General features: G+C 39.6%; 1 protein-coding gene across 2 annotated transcripts in view; it reads right to left on the reverse strand.

The window, feature by feature from the left end:
- Positions 1–13892: 13892 nt before the first annotated feature.
- Positions 13893–15984, reverse strand: part of SEC23A (SEC23 homolog A, COPII coat complex component) — a 28815-nt gene continuing 26723 nt past the window's right edge. For both annotated transcript variants that reach the window (XM_058849077.1, XM_058849087.1), the window contains exon 20: positions 13893–15408. In XM_058849077.1, the coding sequence (XP_058705060.1) occupies positions 15319–15408 (90 nt within the window). In that variant the 3' untranslated portion in view covers positions 13893–15318. The remainder of the gene's footprint in view (positions 15409–15984) is intronic.

Raw genomic sequence — 15984 nt, forward strand, 5'->3', positions numbered from 1 at the left:
AATGACAATCAGTTTTGGTTTTGGGCATTTGAAGATCATTACTACACTGACATATGTTTCAGGTCAGAATACTGAGGTGTCACTCTTTCCCCTCAAGAAGGTAGGGAGCATTCTCTTGGGATCAGATTATCTTCCTCTTGACATTAAAACTGTAGTGTTGTGGAAAATTGAGTTTACCAGTTCAGTTTGGTTTTCCTTCTACAAAATACCCCATTAGGATACCCAAAGACTGATAAAGATTTCTTTCCTCTTGTCAAGTCAAGGATAAAGACCATGCAGTCACACCAGTAATTCCTCAAGGAAAATTATTTGCCAGCACTAAGTGGCAGATGCTCCAATTATTTTCCTGGCCTGCATCCACACATGATCCTTCCGTTGAGTCAGGAAATATCTACAGTGGCACAGACAAAACTCTCCCTGCAGCCAACCACATCCTACCATACTCAGAGGAATTTCTTAAAAACTGGTCTGCACAAAGCTGGAGGCAACTTGCACAAAACACATGTGATGGATTTCTAACCACAGCTGAGAGAGTGGACTCTTCATTTCATATGAAGGATTATCAGTGTGGTACATTTCCTTAATGAAAAACTATATTTCATTAGGCTATTTCTGTTTCTGCTGTCATCAGCAGCATCTACCACTTGCTATTCCACTTTTTTAGCTGATATGTAATATTGGTTTCCTTCCACATCATATGATTTTTTTTTACTTGCAAAATTTTCAAAATAGGTAAGGGCTGTTTAAATCTTGCTTAAATCTTGCTTGAAGAGGATTTCAACAAGAATAAAAACTCCCAAAAAGGTTTGAAACTGAAAAGGGTTGGGGCAAAGAACAAATAGAGATGGGAATTGTTCAGGAGGGCAAGAATTTCCCTAAGCACCAAAACTCAGATTTGCAGCTGGACCACCAGAGTCTTATCATGACATTTCAGCCTGTTCTCTTGGAGGTTTGCTCAAAGCGGAACAAAACTGAAAACATGCACACTGTACACTGACACAAGCAAAGAAAATGTCCGAGGAGTTTTATGTCCACAGGGCCTTCTGTGCCTCTCTCAGTGTCACAATAGGGACAATTACACCATTCACCCCACACAGTCAGTGGAATATGGATGTGCATATTATATTTCTATTATATAATTACCATGTGCATATCAGCAAACTCAAGAACTGAAGATCAACTGCAATTCAGGGTACATAAAACACATTTAAACAATGGCCCTTTTTGCTGTTAAGGAGCCCTAGACTTCAGAGAGTAACAAAAGCTCAGATGTTTCCAAAAGTCAGAAAATTTCTAACATTCAAGACATTTTAAGCCAGCCTCTGTTCTCTTACTCCATTTTCAAATTCTGTTGCTAATAAAGCACCATCCATCTTCCATTCTACAAACATAAGTAAAGGGAATTCTAAGTGTTATGGCCTACATAATAGGAACACCCAGGATGTGACTTGCCACTCAAAACTCAGGCATGCTTGTGTCTTCAGCTATGTGTGTGTCCTGACAGTCTGAAGGAGAAAACCAATCCTTTTCCTCATTGAAGTATACATAGTCTTCAACCCGAGATGCATGCACAGTTAGAGCAGCCAGGACTTTGCCACATCAGTCTCAGACCTGAAACTCATTCTGAGACATCAGCATCAAGAGTGGCATATTTTACAGGACTGGGTAAATTCTAAACTGGGTTTGCAGTCTTTAATCCTGCAGAAACTTTATTAGTGTCCTACGGAACCCTGCAGAAAGTAGCAGCACAGACTTAAGAAAAAAATCCAGGCCATGCGGTATTCCAAAAGCCATGTATTGAATGCACAAGGAAGTAGATGGGTATGATTTTAATCAGCGGAGTACTTCAAGCAGGCTCTCATCTAATCCCATTTGAGGATGCAGTCACACTGAATAAGGGAGCTGCAGTGAAGGAAGAACGATGCTGCACAAAACTCTGCTGTACTGCTTCAGGCCACAGTCATGAGGTATTTTACAGCAGTACAAAAACTTCAAAGTTATGCCACTGGTACTTCAGAAAGCAAGAAATTCTCTCCAAATTATTTTCTTTCTTCCTTCTCGGGTTGCAGGATAATGTTGAAAACTGCCCTTATTTCCAGAAAATAGCATTATGAGCACTCTTTTCCACCAAAATCATTGTAAAGAGCAGAGTTGGGTTCTGTGCAGTGCTTGGGTGAATAAGGGTGGCATCAACATAAGGCAGGCACCATGTGCAGACCCTGCAGGTCTCTGGCCCACCCCTCACTATAAACCATTGGGCAGCTTTAAATTAATGCCTCTCTCAGGTGCTGCTGGCACATTGAAGGGCGTCACCAGGAGGGCACAGCCACCCAGCATTTCCTCACGCGTCGGACACTCACCACGCCACCATGTGTGTGGCACCTGGGCCTGGTGACGGCACCAGGCAGGAAACAGCTGTGCCAGCCCCTTGCCAGCCCTGTGCCTGGAGATGCGCTCCTAGAGGGCTGGGGGACCGTGTTTGGCCCCTGCCATGGCGCCCCAATGGCTTTCCAGCAGGGAGGGTGTTTCTGTGCTTAAGGTGTCCACAGTGGAGCACAGGACTCGCCTCGCAGCAGGAGTGAACCCACCGCAGGCTGTGCTGCAGAAATGGCATTTCCTGCACTTCCTTGGAGACTGAAGAAGCCAAATACCTCCGTTTCTGACAGGATGCCCTGACAAATGCTCCTTCCACCTGAAACTGAAGCCAGAGCAGCCAGGCTGTGCTGCGCTCACAGGAGGGAGGCGGGCGGGCGGTGAGGCCGGGCTGGGTGCAGGGCAGGCTCTTGATCCAACACAATGAGCAGAAATTAGGTGTTACACGAATCAAGTGTCTTAGTGCCCTTTCCCAGAGCTCTGTGGGTTCACAGCTCACTCCCTCCAACAGATATTTCATGCTGTAAGTCAAGCCTGAGCCTCTACATCTGTAGCCAGAATTCAGGAAATCAGGTAATTCGATCACACGGTGAGAACTGCTGCTTCATGGTGCAGCAACTCCTGTCTGCAGCCTAACCTTTGTATGCAGCAGCTACTTGGGAAGTGAAATCAAATCCTACCCTTACCAAAGTCATCACTGGATGATCCTGTAGTAGAAGATAATTTTACATTGCCTGGTTCTTGGTAGGTTTCTTATTTTATCATTTTCTCTGTTTTGAATGAAAATAATTTTTTTTTTTAAATGGGGGCGGGGGAGAGAAAAAAAAAAAGCAAGTAACTTTTTAAGCTGTTTCCCAAAACACAGGTTCAATATCTTTTTACTACTGTTAATAAACCTGAAAATTCACTCAGTGATCAAAAGTTACCACTATCGCCTTGTTCCTATAGATTTTTCCTAGTCAAAATCAACATTTTTTCATTGCTGAGCCCACTCTCCCTGTTACTCATGGTATGGAACAAGTCTTGACTTCACACTGCTGGACATGCTGACCTTCAATGCCTCTTTCCCCCCCCCCCAGAAAAATCTTCAGTTCTCTTTGACATGGGAAGAACTTAACAAGGTCTTCATAGTCCTTGCATCTATCAAAACTGAATTCTTGTGACCTGACCCTTCCAAGCTAACAATAGAGGCTCTGATATTTGTGGAACAAAGATTTTCTTTTCCCAATTTGTGTACCTTGAGTGTTGTGTTCAAAGGTAAAAGCATTGTTTTATCAAAAGCTGAGTCCACCAAAAGCCATGGCCTCATGCAATATGCATGTACAATAAACACATTCTGTGGTGTATGACATTAAACACTTAGAAATATTGAAGTATGCATTAGCAATCTGAATAAAGGTAGGTCAGCTGGATCTGAGCTACATCTGCATCTTGCAAAGGTTACAAGTGAATGTCACCTTAACTACATCTGCATTGCATTAAAGTAAAAGCTCCCAGTTACTGAATGAAGAAACAGAGGGGAATCATTCAGATTTAAAGTGGCTCCTGCTGGGCAGGATTGTCATAAAAACTGGGTCACAAGATCTGTGAGTTGGCCAATGGCAGAATTTAGTCTAAAAATAATAAATGGATAGATGCACAAAAAAAATACCCTTGAATTCTAATTAAAGGCTAATTTTGTATGCTACCAAAAACTTTGGCAAAAGGCCCAACTGACAAAGCAAGGAGCAGCTAATGAATTAAAATGAAAAAAATATATATCCAAAAAGCAGAAACCAGGACAGGCAGTAATGGAAGACTATAAAGTATTGCTTAGGCAGTCAGGGATGGTGTCAGTAAAGACAGAGTCCAGTTGAAGCTCAAGCTGCCCAGAGGCATAAAAGGTAAAAGGAAAAGAATCATGTAAGCAGCCTAGTAGCAAACTGAAGTTCAAAGAAAATGGGAAACTTGTGTTTAATGAGGAAATATTGAAAGATTTTTTTGCCTCAGTCTTCAAAATGTTTCCAGACCTCCATACACACCGGCAATTTGAGGAATGAAGAAACACAAAAGTAAGAGAGTTAAGAGTTATTTGGAGACATTGGGTATATTCATGGTTACAGAGATGGATGGGACACATGGAAGGATGACTAAAACCTGGGTGATATGATTGTGAAGCCACATCATCATAAGCACATGTGATGTGTGATGCAGGGAATTCCATGGAAAGGGACTAAATATTGCAGTCATATTTAAAAGGGCTGCAGAGGATCTGAGGAACTAAGCACAGGCCAGCTTCAACTCAGTGCCCAGAAAGACCATGCAGCACAACTCTTGAGGATCCATTTCCAAACAACTGAAGGAAAGTTCAAAAAGAAGGCAGTGATGAAAAATTTACAAAGGGCAGATCAGTGCTGATAATCTACTTTCTCTACTGAAATTACTTGCTAGGTGGACAGGGGGGCAGTAGTGAATAGGACACACCCCACAGTGACTCCATGCATCAAAACCACTAGTTTTATCATTGTAAAAACTTCTCCCATAATGTCACGAGGTCATAAGTACCATGCCTCAGCTACAAAAACACCTGTGGCTGCTCCAGCTTTCCACAATCATTTGCTTCTCTTTCCTGACACTTTGAACCTCCTGCCTCAGGTTTGCCTGTTTTCACACAACCATAAAATGGATAAGAATGGAAGGGAACACAGTGAGTCATCTGGTCCAATCTCCCTGGTCAAGCAGGACCATCCTAGAACACATGGCACAGGATTTGTGTCCACAGGATTCTTGAGTATTTCCGGTGAGAGAGACTCCACAACCTCTCTGGGCAATCTGTTACAGTGCTCAGTCACCCATACAGTAAAGTTCTTCCTCATGCTTAGGGGGAACTCCTGGGCATCACTTTCTGCCCATTGCCTCCTGTTCTATTGCTCAGCACCACAAAGAGCCTGGATCCATCCTCTTGACACCCCCCCAAGTGGTATCAGCTGCTCCTCCCAACTCTGTGTAGTAAGTGATCCTGCTGAGAAGGCATCTGCCCCTTCACCAAGTCATGCACAAAAGAGTTAAACAGTACAGGGTCCAGTACTGAACCTTGGGGAATGTCAAGGTTAGTGACAGTCACCAACTAGACTCTAGTTTTGCCTGTTTCACTCCATAGGACAGCCCCCAGCTGAGTATTCTGTAGAGCTGCTGAACACAGGACAGTGATTAGGTTCGATGGTCCTCTTCTTCTATGAGCTAATAATTCTTAATGTATTCCATGGGGTTTTGTTCCCAAAAATTAACCCAGAGTTATCAGAAGTGTTCAATCAATCCTAAAAATCCTAATTTAAGAAGTTTTCTTCTGGTCATTTTACACCTTCTAGATAATTGTCTTCTTATTCTAGTTCCAGTTGAGTAAACATTTTGGGCAAGACTGTGACCAGCCCCTAGATCACAACACATTTCCTTTAGTCAATCACAGCCAGTTTTCCTCTTTTCACAGATATGAAAAAGAAAAATATGCATGCAAATCAGTGTCTTCTTGTTTTGTATACATGTTAGCAGATGAGGATGAAAACAGGATCATTGTGCTGAATTCTCTCTCTGTTGTTCATTTGTGCATATCTTAAAAGTTCACCTTTTTAAAGAACATGCTATGTTACACCTAGGGGAGTTTCAATTTTACGTCAGTTTTTTGTAATCCTTTTTATGTTATTTCTTAATATAATGTCAAAAACATTTATGATGAGTTGTTTACTTTAGAGTGTTGTCATTTTTATCATAAAAGTTCAAACTGAATAAATAAATAAATAAATATAATATTGCTGTGTTTTTGTCAGTGAAGGTGAATCTAACTGAAATTCTACATTGATTGAGCCCATGTTCTTATGGATGTGTCCTGGTTTCAGCTGGGATAAAATTATATTTCTTCTTAGTAGCTGGTACAGTGTTGTGTTTTGCATTCAGTATGAGAATAATGTTTGATAGCACAATGATGTTTTATATGTTGATAGGTAGTGCTTAGTCAAAGTCATGAACAAAAGAAGCCAGGAGGGAGAATGGCCAGGACAGCTGACTGAACTGGCCAAAGTGATATTCCATACCATAGAATGCCATGCCCACTATAGAAATAGGGTGAAACTGGCCAGGAGCTGACAGTTGGTGCTCTGGGATGGACTGGACATCAATCAGCAGGAGGTGAGCATTGTGCATTGCTTGTTGTTTTTGGGTTTTATTCCTTTCTTTCCATCTCCTTTTCATGACTATTATTATTGTTGTTACTGGTTAAAGGAAGATGTTGTCTTGTGAGGCAAGTACCAGTACTTAATGCTAAATAAAGAAAGATAAGCCCTGCCATTTCATTATGTGTTTTTGTAGGATTGCAGGAGCAGGGCAACTTTCATTTAATTTTTTTCAATTATTAAACTGTTCTTATGTCAAACCATGGGTTCTACCTTTTCCCAACTCCTCCTTATCCCACCAGAGGCAGGGTGGGCAGTGAGCAAGCTGCTGAGTGGTACTTAGTTGCTGACTGGAGTTAAACCACAGCAGGATGTAAAAGAGAAAGACCCTCGATTACACCAATACCTAAATGAAATAAGAATCTGACCAGAAGCTTCATGTATCTGCTGCCGTCTGGAGGTTTGCTGAAGGTAATGCAGTGATGGAAATACTCCCACTCACTGGGAAGCTGCAAATCCATATTGCTGTTTTCTCTGCAGCTGGTCTGCTACTGCCATCCTACAAAAACATGGAATAGCAGCCAGAGTGTGGTGGGATGGGTTTATCTGTTAGCATTGAGTACTGACACTCATCTCAGAAGAGAACATTTTCTTTTAACCAAAGCTCTGATCCTGCAGGAGATTAGCACACATATTTGATCCACACACAGAGCAAAGAAACCACTTATTCCATTGGGATCAAAGCTGCAAAATCAAATTATTCCATTACTTTGTGAGACTGGAGGTGGAAGCTGTAAAAGTATTCTTTGTTTCTTGCAAGGACATGGAAACTGTCAATTGCAATGGGCAACACAGTAATTCAAATATTACATCTTTTTGATATACAGTTCTATCAGCAAATGAAATGGTTGCATCTAAGATTAAGAAGTTGCAGAAATCTAACTAAAACAGATGCCCTATTTATTCTGTTCAACTTAATTCCAAGTTATTTCAAGTTCTGCTTTGAATGGCATTATATCATTCATTACCAAATATAGCAACTCAAAAAATAAATCCAGACTTATTTATATACATTACTTAACTAGGACAAAGTATAATTTTTCATACAGATGCAACTGGCCCACTCTGCAGACCTGTCCCTTCATGTATTTCAGATACTCACACATAGGGAACAATTTAAGTTTTGGTTTAATCTGCTTTCAGTCTACTTATTGAGGTGGATTAAGCCACATGTTATCTTTTTAGTTAAAATAATCTCTCAAAAAATACTCCCTGTGTGTTTATACATGTAGTTTTGCAACATGGCAAAATGTTATGTAAAATGAGCATAGGAAGCAGAGAGCTTTTGGTCCTCCTCCTGCAGTTTATGGGACAATTTCCATTTGGGCTGCAATTATGCTGGGTAACAGGAGCCTGTGCAAGGACTTGTCTCTAAATTTGTAAATTTTCAACTCCTTTTCAAGTCAAAAAAAGCCTTCTACAGAAGATCCTGGGTAATCAGCTGGAGGTGGACATGCTTGAACAGGCTGGACAAGAAGGTCCTTTCCAATCTTCACCTTCCTGTGATTCTGTGAAAAGTAGCACATACAGTAAAAGGACACTCTATCCTGCAGCAGTTCACATGTAATTACCAAATCCATCCAATTACTACAGTTATCTGTCAGGGTTGTATTATCCCTTTCTTAAGGAAAATTCTTTCATATCCCTTAGCCAGAAAGAGGATGTGAGGTTAGTAAGTCAATCACTTTGATCTGGAATCTGCAGCCATCAGTTTGTGCACCTGTGATCAAAAGTATCCTGTCAACATGTGACTAACACATCTCATAAGTACAAAGTAAATCAATTTCAGGTATGCACAAAGGACAGGAAGTAACAGCAAAACATTTATGCACTAAATTTCACCATAACCATCTATTTTATTGTAGTCAGCTGAATTATAAAAATAGCAATCACAGTGTACTTGACTCAATTTGCTTTTGATGGGCCAAATATCAGAAAACAGAACATCTTTCTTCCATGAACATACTGTATAACTTATTCTGCAAGGGCTGCAGTAGTCTGCTCCACCACCCATCCAAGGCACAGCTGTGCTTCTGGGGCCTTTTTGCCTTCCTTGGAAACAGCCACTAACAACTGCTTGCTCTAGGATGCCAAACTGGTGCTCATAATCAAATGAAAGCTCCAGGGTGTCTTGCTAGCATTTCACATTAAATTAGCCTCCTGATTGGAACATAGCAAGGATTTTTCTGCTCTGGTTAGATTGGCAGGGACCTCCAAGGTACTGCATTTCACATGGCTAACTTGTTCCATCACCTGGACATTTCACTTAAAATTCTTTGCTATTACAGAGAATCTCAGACACTATCACATGCTTTCAATCTCAGCTGCTTGTTCTGCCATATCCCAGAGCAAATTTTATCTTACATTTTTGTGAGAAAAGTTAGTTTTTCAGTAGATGTTAAAATATCTTTGTGGCTGACATCTCAGAGGACATTTCACAGAGGAAACAGCAAAACATAGACTCTGCCTGAGCAAAGCCTATTACACAAGTATGGCTGCGGGGACTTAGCTGATGGAAATTTCTCTTTTCAGACCCACCTGCTCTCCAGTGAGAAAACACTGGATGTTCTGCAAAGCCCTCAGTTTATAAATGGCAAAATATACATTCTTCAAAGTTCTGCAGTAAGTTAGCTTTCTCATTTTCAGCTTTTACAGAGCCAAAAAAGCAGAAAGAACAGTTCCATTGAAAAAGAAATAACAGTTCCATTGTCTGGTTCAATGCCATGATTTAAAGGGTTTCATCTCCATTTACCTCCCCTCTAGGGGGTGAGTGGGAGCAAATCTGAAATGAGACATTATATCCCCTCATGCTCAAGCACTATTCACACCACATCTGGGCTGTTTTCCCCCTCAATGCAGTGTGTAAAGCCCGAGTGGAAGGAAACATCACAGCAACTTGTGTGGGAGGGTCACATTTTGATCCTAACTAGGCTGGCAGCATTGCCTGAAACCATGAGCCACATCAATAGCCCCAGCCTGGCCCTTGAGAGCCAGCTTGGCCAGCTGTTAGTACCTCCTCTTGTGGTTTGTCTCTCACATCTGCTCTTGGACAAACGAGTTTGTCAGCAGCTGAGCCTCCATGCAGACAGCAACTGTGGTAGCAAGAAGAGATCTGAGAGTCATTCACTGCTCTTTCAGCTGTTTCATGGCATGCCAGAAAAACTCAGCAAGTAGTATTTTGCCCACATATAAACTTCCTGTGAGTTTTCTAGAAAAATTCAAGTCCTTTTAAAAAACAGGGCTAACACTCAAGGATGAATCAAGACCAGCAGTGCTATAAACTCCTTATAAAACTACTTCATTAGCCAGGTGTGACATGTCTGCAGATTAGGATAACTCAGTGTAAACTGTTCATGTTTCAATTAGTAATTCAAGCTATCCTGTTATGCTGACATATCTAGAAATGAAGAAACACAATAAAAAAGGATAAAACCAGTTGTCTCCCATGGAAGCATTTGCTTCAGGTCACACAGGCTAGCGTCTTAAAATGTTCATAACAATTCAGAGCCAAGGCTCAAACCTGTCTGTGCTGCTACAGAAAACAGCAAAATCCACACCAGCTCATGGTATGCAGCTGAAAAAGAGCTCACAGTTGAATGCAAAAGCCATAAAATCCTCTTCTTTGGTAATTATTAAATGCAATGGCTACTTCATACCAATCTAGCACCTAAGCTTTTCTGAATTTCTGCCTAGCTTCAATTTTTCACACATGGCTATGCTCCCTTGCTAAACTTTTACTAATAACCCTATAAAAGCAATGCAGTTCCATATGCTATCTGTAGACCATGAACTCTAGTACATGAGTCACTGTACATCTCCTGAGGCTGAAAGGTTGGTAACCACAAAGAGGTGAGTTCTAACCCAGGAAGGAAGTGCATGTTCAGGGAGTTCAGAGGCTGTCCCAGTTTTATTTTGACCCCACTTCAACAATCATTATAGTTCCCAGTTATCCTGATTAGGTAATTTATACACACGCTTTGAAAGTGATAAATCCTTTGAGTGGTTGTCCATTCCCAGTATTCAGAAAGAGAGACTATGGCAGGGCTGTCATGCCTGGACTTTGTGAGACACAGGTTCTTTTTCTCATAAGGTATATTGGTATATTAGTTTTTGGCCATTCTCTAGCCACAGAAACATTTCCTAAATGGGCATAGTTCCAATGCATTAAGCTGACTGCAGATCATAACTTACATATTTCTCCCCAAGAAAGCCAAAGAACAGCCTACTGCTTGTTCCACACACATGAGCCAGCAAGCAAAGTCTTACCCTGCTTCATGGCAAGTGTACAACACAGCTGGATACCTCCAGGCAATCATAGAAAAGGATGGAAAGACATACAGAATGGACAATCTATAGGAATTGAAGACAGCCTCCCTTGTTAAAGTGTGCAGGGATTATTTTACTTAATTTTTTCTAAAATCCATTTATGGACATTGATTTAATTGTTTATCTTTTAGCATCACAGTTCTTTCTTCAGACAAAAGCTTACACTATTAGGAACAATCTGCTATTTTAAACAATATTTTAGATTAAATTCAGAGCAGAGCAACAGCTTCATTAATTTTTCCATCTGTTCTGTTCAGGCTTGTTGGCTTTCATGTAACATTTAACTTTTTTATGAACACAAAATGCCAAAAGCTAAACTGAGCTCAACTCTATTGTGCTTCACAATCTGACAGGAGGTAATATGGTAATTTGCCTCAATTTGGTTGAATGGGATAGGCTCCTCATCACTGTTCACCAACTATTCTATTTAACCAAGGAAAAGAGGGAACATTGAGAATTGCAATTTTCCTAACGTTGATGGCAGCCATAGGGCCACTCATTGGTGTCACAGTTCCTACCAAGATGTGAAGTTCCAGGAATTTGACAGGATTTGTGTTTCTAGGCAAATCTAGATGCCTTTAAGCAACTTAACTTCAACTTTTGGTTGAGCTTGTTAAATCTATGTCTAAACCTGGGCATTATCCCATCCAAGCACAAGAAGACAGTTGACAGTTAACAATCCAGTACTTTTTCCTCAGGAAGAGGAAAGCAAATTATTAACAGTTGGTATTAAGACAACCAGAAAATATGAAACTGAGAGTAGCTAAAATTACCCAATCCTAGGCTCTCAAAAAAAAAAAAAAAAAAAAACAAAAAAAACCACCAAAAACCTGAAGCTGTATTGTAACAGATTAAGTTACTGCAAAGTATTTCCAAAGGTTCTTAGCATATTGACTACACCAGCTCCTGTCCTGTGAAGCCAGAGCAGTCAAGAGGCCAAGCCAGGGCATTTATCACAACAACTCAGTCAGCAAGAAACCAACAGCTGAGGTTTGATGTCTTACCAGTGAAAGAACAGACCACTGTCAAGGATGTTCTGACCTTCTTTCCAGCATATTTAAATATCTATGTGGATGGCAACAATTCTGGTTTTGAAGTCCAGCCAGAAATACTTCAGAGTTTAAAGGTTTTTATACATATTAAATTATCATCCACATTCTAGATGATGGCCTCTATTGCTCAAAACTGCTTGTTTCAAAAAAACCACCATTTCTTTTCCTGAATGAAGGGTAGGTCTTACACTTCCAAGGTCCAGAAAATTTTTACCTAATCTTTGAGACACTGACAATAGGAACACCTTGAGTTGTGGGCTGATCTAAACACATGAATGGCATATATATATAATAAATGGACTCAAGTTCAGGACTTAAGGCACTGGAAAGAGAAAAAAAATTTAGATGGTTGTGTAGTATGCACAGCCTGTAGAGGTGTGCAGAGAACAAGACAGCAGGCTAGAACTAAGCACCCTATAGACCAGGCACTATGTAAGCACTGTCAATCACAATGTGCTTTTCTATATGTCCTAACACCAGACATAAGAATATCAAAGAACAGGAACAGCTGTTACATTGCTCTGAGCTCCATCTGATTTTATGATCCTGGCAAAACTTTAACTTCAGAATCTCCCAAGTTGCTCTCTGAGATAAATGTGTTTCCCAGATGGCAATGCTTAAGTTTTATACACGTCCAGTGAAGAACTTCAGATCAAGAACAGATCTTGCACTGCTCTGAAACTCACAGCCTGCTGCCTAACAACATGAAGAAAGAACCACCTGGCTGCTTGTTCCCCTACCTCTGACTTGCCGTGGATGATTATCAGTCTTTAACTTGTCAGTCCTTAACAGAGCAATCAGCAACTGTTTTTTCCCCTTGTTCTGCAGGTTAGGTCTTCCAAGTCGTTCTTTCAAAAACATTTGACCAACTCTTCCTCTGATTTCCAATCTGTTTCCAGCCAAAATAAAATTATAAAAGCAATCATAAATCGATCTGCTTTGAGTGTCATGGATATTGCAGATTGGTAGAAACTATTTACCAAGAAACCCAGTAATAGACACTAGCAATGACTTCAAATTGTAGCAATTTATCTTTTTTAAACCGCTTTCTCCCACAGCGCAACCCTACAAACACATTATTTAAATGTTGATCAATTCTCAGTGAACAAATGGCTTCCTTCCCCTACTGTAGTTCACCTGACCTATGCCACCATGCAAGAGGTATGCAAGAGGTAATATTAGATTAAGTAGATGAAGGACATGTTGTAAGTTAGCAGGACCGGACGCCCTTCTCCAAGGAGCTCTATAGGAAGTGAGACACGGAAGGGCAGCTGTGCCAGTGAACACTTGCAACTACCATTACAGACAGTCACTGTGCCACAGACCACTGCCCATGGCACTCTCATCCACAAAAAAGGGTGTTGAGGGAATCCTGCAAGTTACAGACTGATGAGCCTGATCTCAATCCCTGGAAAAATTGTAGGGCCTGTAATAAGATTTATGAGCCTGTAGATAGCTATGAACATTTTGGAAAGAATTGGCATGCTTCTTAGGAAGGAAAATCCTGCCTCAGTAACCACAGAGTCTCTGGAAGAGGTGAATAAGCAGAAGAAAAAAGGCGATACATCAGACATACTTGAATTTCCATAAAGTCTTTGACAATGTTAAATACTTGATAAGCTAATGTTGCTAAGAAAATGGATTTTAAAAAAACTATTAAAAGGTGAAAGCTGGTTAAAGGGTAGGAAGGAAAGCACAAAAAAAACCCATTCATTATCATGACTTGGTGAACTGATTTATTAGGCAAACAGTACCTAACTAGCAGATAAACTGAACATATTTAGTGTTACAAAAAAATTTAAGCCATTTATTAACTAAAACAAAAGAAAGTCAAAAAGACTACTGAATTATCTTCTAAATTGCCACTAGCATAAACCATTCAGTACCTCTGGAAGTCAAATTAGTTTTCTACCAATTATTGCACGAACAAAGAAAGCAAAGTTATTCTAAATTTTATCACTATTACCTTTATTTGCACTCTTCATTTCAAGAACTGACAGAAACCAGTGCAATAAATACAAAAAGTGAGAGAAAAACATGTATTTTATTTGTACTGAGGCAAAAAGTTCATCTCATTTAGATCAAAGAAATGGAGAGCAAAAGATTTAATAAGGTTTTTAAGAATTTACAGAAAACAGAAAAACCACCCTCATGTTTATCACACCAATAAACAAATTAATTTCCTATGAACTCTCTACTCCTTTAGACTTGGCACATTTTTTTATTGCCCACTACCACACTTCACATCTTTGCTTGTCAAAATGTTATATTACCTATGTAAACATCTGTTTCATGTGTAAACTTCAACAAGTAAATGGGAAAGCCTCCTAATTCATCCACCCCACAAAAAATCAAGTATGAACTAAGTATCAAATTAATTACATCATATTCTATGTAATACTGTTTCAACAAAACCTATAGCCTGTTGAATTCATAACAAAAAGTATGCAGAAACAAAAAGCAGATGTGCAGTGTCATGCATTAGTGTAGTGACATAATAAGGCAATAATAAAAAAGGTAAATTTTATTTTTAACAACACTTACCAAGACAAAAATCAAGGCTTTTCATTTTGGTAGTGCAGAATTTCTTCTTAGCTCAAGCTGAGTGTTAACTTTTGAGTATATTCACCTGTTACTGTGTTTGGTATCACATACTTTGGTCAAAATACATGTGGATTAAAATTTTGTGCAACAGCGGATTTTATATGTTTTTAGTTCAAATTCTTTTTGTTGAAATAAAGAAAATCTCTGTTCCCAAAGAATCAAATAGGGTAAATGGGAAGAAATCCTTGAAATTAAAGACCGCTAAAATAAACCATTCATGAACAGTAATATTTCTGCAGGAAATAGAAGTTCATTGGCCTAAATCAAAAGACTGAGTTAATACTATTCTTATGTGCTTTTTGTTGTTGCTTTGCTCACTTCAGGCTCAAATTGAGTGAACAAAAGTAATCACATGGCACTCTGGAAATCCAGACATCACCAAAGATTTCCTTTATTGTTCAATGGGCCTTTGTACTGCCAAGCATAATCAACTCTAACCATTTAAACAAGAAACTGAAATCACATCTCAAAGTTATTGCAAATGATCTCAAAGTAATTATAGTATCACAATAATCAAAATTACTGTTCTTTTTCCTCTGCTTATAACTTAATCTATTACCTATAATTTTTATGAACTGCAGTTCACATTAAAACATTTGCTGATAACAAAGCTTTTCTTTGAAAACATTGTTTTACATCTAGTCAGGCAGCTTGTGCATATCAGAGCATTCTGTCAAGAGAGACATGGAAAAGGGTAAATGAGAAGAAAACTGAAATATGGCTGCAGCTTGTCTGTGTCTTCAATGCACTGCAGAATTTCAGGCAGCACTAGAGACAGCGAGTTTCTTCAGATGATCCATAAATACTTGTAAGCTGACATCATCAGTAAGAATGGGTGCTCCAGACTCCTATGAAATCAGGGAAAAAAGGAGCACTGATTATACACATTGTGAAGAAAAAGCATCTTAAGACACAATATGTTCCATTGAATAAACATTTTATAAATTTAGCAAGATCTTAGAAGCGTATCATTGCTGAAATTCTCTGACAAAAAACCCAGCAGACTGTACATTTACATAAATTTTCATACATTTACATGAATTCAAGCATAAACCACAACTACATTCTCTTCCACATTAACACATACAGCAATGACTTGATGTATAGCAAGATCTTTATGTCACCCATACAAAATTCCAGAGTTTTTGACAGCTGCCAAATATTAACTTACAAACATTTAAATGTAAATAAAATTTTCACAACACAGTTCCTGCATCATTCCTACCTCAGTAGAGCAAAAAGGAGAGAAACAGTAATATGCAAATGGTGCAAACAACAAGTCAGTATCTGTCAGTGAAGCTCAGATATGTCAAAAATGCTGAAAGGAGGAAACAAATCCCCTAAGAGTCTGATTTGACACCAAGTGAAGGTCACCCTGCTTTCCCAAAGAGAGGTGGGCCTATTCTCTCCTGCAGCTCTGTACC

Source organism: Poecile atricapillus, chromosome 1 (genome assembly GCF_030490865.1).
Source record: "Poecile atricapillus isolate bPoeAtr1 chromosome 1, bPoeAtr1.hap1, whole genome shotgun sequence".
NCBI lineage: Eukaryota > Metazoa > Chordata > Aves > Passeriformes > Paridae > Poecile > Poecile atricapillus.